This window comes from Dermochelys coriacea, chromosome 7 (genome assembly GCF_009764565.3).
Source record: "Dermochelys coriacea isolate rDerCor1 chromosome 7, rDerCor1.pri.v4, whole genome shotgun sequence".
Taxonomy (NCBI): Eukaryota; Metazoa; Chordata; order Testudines; family Dermochelyidae; genus Dermochelys; species Dermochelys coriacea.
In genome coordinates this window covers 15760911-15766910 of record NC_050074.1, presented here as the reverse complement: position 1 = coordinate 15766910, position 6000 = coordinate 15760911, and the positions used below count along the sequence as shown (strand labels likewise).

At 38.1% G+C, this 6000-nt stretch overlaps 1 protein-coding gene across 4 annotated transcripts in view; it reads right to left on the bottom strand.

Annotated features, from left to right (window-relative positions):
• Window positions 1-1383: 1383 nt before the first annotated feature.
• The window catches only part of ITPR1 (inositol 1,4,5-trisphosphate receptor type 1), a 254472-nt gene continuing 249855 nt past the window's right edge, over window positions 1384-6000 (bottom strand). For all 4 annotated transcript variants that reach the window (XM_038408402.2, XM_043518035.1, XM_043518036.1 and 1 more), the window contains one exon: window positions 1384-2746. In XM_038408402.2, coding sequence (XP_038264330.1) covers window positions 2660-2746 — 87 coding nt within the window. In that variant the 3' untranslated portion in view covers window positions 1384-2659. The remainder of the gene's footprint in view (window positions 2747-6000) is intronic.

The following is a 6000-nucleotide window of genomic DNA, read 5'->3' as shown; positions in this document are numbered from 1 at the left end:
GGTTAAAAGCATTGATGGCACCTGTTTTTAGAGCTGGAGGAATTTTTCCTGATCATTTATAGTCCATGATATGCAAGTAGTGCGTTAGCTCTTCTCTAGTAATTTGCACAATCAGCTTTTGTTGAATACAAAAGATTAACAGCACATAAATGTTGCACTTAAATAAAGGTTCTCAATTTGTTTCTTTATGAAGTACAGGTAGGCATGATCTGCAAAGTCTGAATCAGGAGTTTGAATCCCCTTAAACTTGGCTGTGATTGGAGATGGGAGGTTTTTTGGGTCCGATTTCTATTATTTATTTGTACTGTGATAATGCCTAGAAGCCCCAGTCATTGTTATGGCCAGGATCCAGCACTACTGAAGTCAATGGGAATTTTGCCACTGATTTCGAGGAGGAACCTTTTCCCTTCTCTTTTATTCCCGCACCTGGAAGAAGTGTGAGAATAAGGAACACAAGCCACAAAGAAATTCAGGAGAGGAAGACTAACTTGATTCTTTCATTGATTGATTCAGTGGCGATGTGGGGGAGAATGACAAATATTACTGGATGGACTATCTACTAGAGCAATAAATACCAAAGTACCAAAAGACTCGGTGTATACCAAGTGCTCATTTCCAAAACTAAACATTACAAGAAAATAGTTTTAGTATGACAGTGTTAATTTTTTTTGGGGGGAGGGGGAGAACGACGGGCAGAAAGTAAAACAAAGCTGTTGGTATAATTGAGAAATTAAAAAAATTCAAGTTATAAAAATATTTCTGGTTACTGTGGTATTAATCAGGATCCTCCCCGCCCCGTTCATTGCAAATTATCTGACATTTCATTCTGACTTTGAGCAGTGGTTCCTACCCTTTGCAGACAATTGTACTTTTTTACCACATTAAGAACCTATTAATTGTACCACAGCTAGTTCCTGCTGCCTCCCAGTCAAGTGTGTGCACTCCGATCTGTAGTGATTGCTCGAGAGCACAGTGCTTGGGTTTGGAGTGTGTTTTAAGCTCTGTTGCAGGTTTCAGCTTGCACATGGTGGGCAGAACAATTGCTGGGACATCGGCTACCTACCTATCCTTGCTCTGATGAAGAGCCTCCGAGCTAAGGTATCAATCCTAAAAGCTTGAGAACCATCCCTAGAGAGATTTATAGAACACTGTAGCTTCCACTGTCAAAGGCCAATTATTTGCTCTGTTAGTAAAAGATCACCCCCTCAATGGCTCATTTCATCATTCTAAGAAAATTCTTGCCTTTTAAAGTATTCTAGCTACCCAATCATGTGGTTTTCATGTAGAGGAAGGTTAGCCTAATAAAAGGAACATGAATTAGGACAGCAGGTAAAACTAATACAATTTCATGGGAAGGGAACAAACTACCAGCAGTCTGTCAACTGTACAGTATTATTCTGCATCATTTATTTAAATACTTCTGTTTATGCATTTACAAACTTTTGTAGCTCTCCATCCATAACTCTGCTGGGTTTTTTTTTTAGACACTATTGCAGAGGAATTTTAGCTACTGTAAAATGAGGTCCATGTACAAAACTAGGTGACAGATATAAAAAAAGAGGTTCCTTTCATATTTTTCATACCAGGAACAAAAGTGACCAAATGGAGGGAAAACACAAACTCAACCCCAAAGAAGAGTCTCCTTCATAAGTACTACCTCTGTCAGTGCTCAACTACAAGTCCTAAAATAGGATAGTTCATACTTTAAGGGTGCAATGCATGTTTGTTAAAACTCCTGGCTGGGAATGTGCGTCTCTAATGAACAAACAGAAGAAGAAAGGGCTACATGGGGAATGTAAGTTCAGAAACCATCTAAAGGGCATGGCACAAAACTCTAGGAAATTACACTGATTTACTAGCAGTGTATTCTCATCCCAAACTTAATTTTGCATAAAAAGTTCCCTTTAAGAAATTTGTTGAATTCTTCAAAAACTAACATTTGAGCTTCTGTGATCTCCTGTATTTAAGAAATAATCATTTGAAACACACCTCAATCTGGAGGCTTCCGAAGAATATTTAAGAACCAAATTTTTTTTTAAATGTATACCAATTTAACAGCTCAGATTCCCAATGTTAACCCTAGGAGGAAGAGACAGCCAGATATGGCATTTCAGGATATTTACACGCATGGTACAAAAATGCCCAGGGGTATGAAACACCAGGAACACAGTTTGGCAGCACCCTCATTTACACCTGTAATTTTAAACTATTTATTACATTGTACTAACACACCAGATTCAAAGATGTGCACTCCCTTTAGGATGTTTAGGAGTTACCAGTATATTGTGATTGCATATTTAATATTGCACAATTGTATAAAAACATAAATACTAGCTATTCTAGTTTTTAAATACAAAATACAAGTCACATACTTTTTAATCAATCCTTTTCAAGTGCAATTCAAGGGGTCTCTATGGTCCTTCCAATAAAAGGCAATTTTCATACTTTTGGCACAAGTATAACCCCCAATCACATGCCAACAAGATCTAATTACAATACATATGACCAGATTTTTATAGTAGCAGTCATATACATACATATAAAAACAGGGTATTTACAAATGAACTAATCATACATAGAAGCAGCCTTAGTGGTTGAATCTGAACTCTTGTTTAGCGTTATTCATGGTGTTTTGAGAGGGATATGCGACCCTTTTGATTTATGCTGGTTGCTGTGGGTTCACATTCACGGGAGGAGGATGTCCTAGGAGACCAATACGCTGTTTCTGCTTCCTCTGTTCTGTCATCTGGAAAATTAAAAAGTTTGCTCAGACTGAGACACTTCCTGTACATCAGCTCACAGAATGAACCATCACTGTATTTGTGGTTAGGGTTTATTCTGAAACCCACTTTCTACAAATAATGCACTTCCGGCTGTTAAACATGAATAGATTAAAAGGTCAATCATATCCCCTGTTTTGTGAACCCAGCAGGGATATCTGTGAACCTGCTCATGTGACTAAGTATTCAGAGATGACGGATGCTGTTTTGCAAAAAAATGTTCTATGAAGGGCCACATTACTGGCATGAAATTAACTCAGATGATAGGAAGTTTTTGAAAGCTGTGTTGATAATTCTCTGTAGACTTCCCATTATTTCCACAACCTATTTGGGAAAGTAGGGGTACTGTGTGTTGGGAGACTCCATCTCTTGAGGGGACCATTTAGGGATTTGGGGCAAAAATTGGGATTGGTCCTGCTTTGGGCAGGGGGTTGGACTAGATGACCTCCTGAGGTCCCTTCCAACCCTGAGATTCTCTCTCAGTCTGGAAATATCTAACTGTTTGTAGAAATTCACTCTTGGGTCACAAGAACGCAAACATCCCTCCTGATTTGCCAAAGTTGAGATAGGAGGCAATAATGCAAAATAAGGGACACAGGAGCAAAACTACATATTTTTCCACAAAACATTTTCTATAACCTTAGCCCCAAAATTCTGGATGTTTACCAATAATAATTTACATCAACTGTAATACCACAACCAAATCTGAGAGAAAAGAAGGTATACGAGCTAAAGAGAGTGACACCCATTGTTTCATGTTCTCTGTGTGTGTATATAAATCTCCCCACTGTATTTTCCACCGAATGCATCGATGAAGTGAGCTGTAGCTCATGAAAGCTTATGCTCAAATAAATTTGTTATTCTCTAAGATGCCACAAGTAATCTTTTTCTTTTTACTCCTAATAGAGAAGCATATCCCTTCATTATTGTGATCCAGAGCACTGCAAAGCAGCCATCATCCATGTTTCTTTGCGTTCAACCCTTCCCAACACCTTGTTGGAAATCTGCTAAGATCTGAAAGCCTGAGAGAACCAACACACCAGTTTAATCAGCAACACTGGCATTTCTGTGGTCCCCATCATCCTAGTATATGAGCATTTCATGAACATTAATTAATTTATCCTCATATCACCCCTGAAGAAGGTAAGTATCTCCATTTTACAGAAACTGAAGCAGAAGAAGATATAGGGTGTGTTTACACTGCAATTAAAAACCCACAGCTGGCTGTGTCAGCTGACTCAGGCTTGCAGGATTCGGGTTCAGGCTGAACATCTACACTGCAATTAAACAGACCCCTTGGCCTGAGCCCTGTGAGCCTGAGTCAGCTGACACGGGCCAGCCGTGGATTTTTAATTGCAGTGTGGACATACTCATAGGGCCTGATTTTCAAAGGTGCTGAGCTGTAGGTGCTCAGCACGTCTGAAGAGCAGGCCTGAAGTGACTGGCCCGAAGTCACACAGGAAATCTTTGGCAGGGAGTAGAACTCCGGCTCCCTAACTCCAGCCTGACACCAGATGATTCTTCCTTGGATAACATGGGTACCGTTCAGCCTCCATCACGTTACCATCACAATGGCTGCAAATTCCAAGACTTGCATAGAAGTGCTGATACCCAACCTTCTTACTGCTCATCCCCGATGGCATTACTTGGTCAACACACAGAAGGGTCAAAATCTTGTTCCATTTTTATTGCTTTTTTCTCTGGACTGAGCATACTGAGATTTAATAAAAATAAATAGAGCTAGGCTACCATGCGTTTGTCAAGGTACTTAGAGTTTTTTAATCAATACTCCTTCCGTTCTGTTTTAGGAGTTACTTTAATGTAATAAACTTTTACATTGAATAGCAAGTTGTAAGAAACCAGTCTCTAGATATTGTTCCCACTCTACCAAAAGTTAGCATCCAAACCAGATACAGCTTATACAATAATTTTTCATTAAAAAGTGAGCTACAATGTGAATTTCCACCGTTTTTCATATCATATGAATTGTTATTAGTCCTTGTTTTGGCTTGGAATTCATTTGAACCAAATAATGCTTTTTCTATCATGTCTATATTCATGCAAGGGCCTAAGGTTATTACTAATCTGTGTATTTGTTCGTTTTTGGGACATTTCACTCCAAATACTGACTAATATAATAGACAGGGAGAGTAAATCAATGCCAATATAACAGATAGCCTGTTTGCATTTTCAGCTCTCTACCAGTAAACACACTTGAACAGATTTTCATAAAATCTGTATGTTGAGAGACTCAATAAATTCTCCCTTTCTAAGGTCAGGCATTGAATAATTAAGTATGGAGTTTGCCATGGCAAGATGAGTCAACCAGACTGGATTGCCGTGAACAATCTTCAGAATGATCCTTTTGCTACTACCTTTCATTAGAGGATTGAAAAGCATTTTAAACACCATTAATTAATCTAATCACCTCTATTATGTACATATCTGTAAATATGCTCCTTTAACCAATGGGTAAAGGTCACAATCTAACTTTCATAGAAGGAGACTGTTTCAAACGGAGCTGAATCAGGTTGGGTCTTTCTCAATGTCACACCAAAGGACTGGAGCAGCACTCAGGTCCTAGCTCAGTTCCCCTACTCTAACCCCTAGATTTCCTAATACCATATGGGATTTGAAATGTGTGTTATTTTTTAAAATATAATTAACTACTTAATACAAACAGAAAACCTATTTGTAGGTTTTATTTCCATTATTTCCACTGGACAAATTAATAAAACATGCTTTCAGAGGGGGCAAGGTTTTGAGTAGCAATTGGATTCAAACAATTAGATATGAAGGAAGCACACAAAATGGTAAAAGAATGGAGAGGAGGATAGTAGTTAAACAGAATACTAAATTTTGATACAAAGTTTAATTAACAGGAGAAATTAATTTTTTTTAAGGAAAGCGTAAGCAACTAAATGCAAGTTGAAAACAAAATGAAACCTAGATGCAGAATCACATTGTTCTAGTATGGCGTTTGGAAGCGTCAAAGACCCCATGGAGCAATTTTTGTCTTGATCTGGAGAGTGAGTTACTTAACTGGAGAGAGAGAGAGTTACTTTTGTAACTTGTTGCTTTAATGCCTTTTGCAAGTGCTTCATACTCATTTACAGTAATGAATTAAAAATGGTCAGATTTTCAATAGTTCCCGGTGCATTTTTATTTTATTTCAAAGGCATTTTCAAAGTGGACACACAGAATTTCAGTTTTAATGACA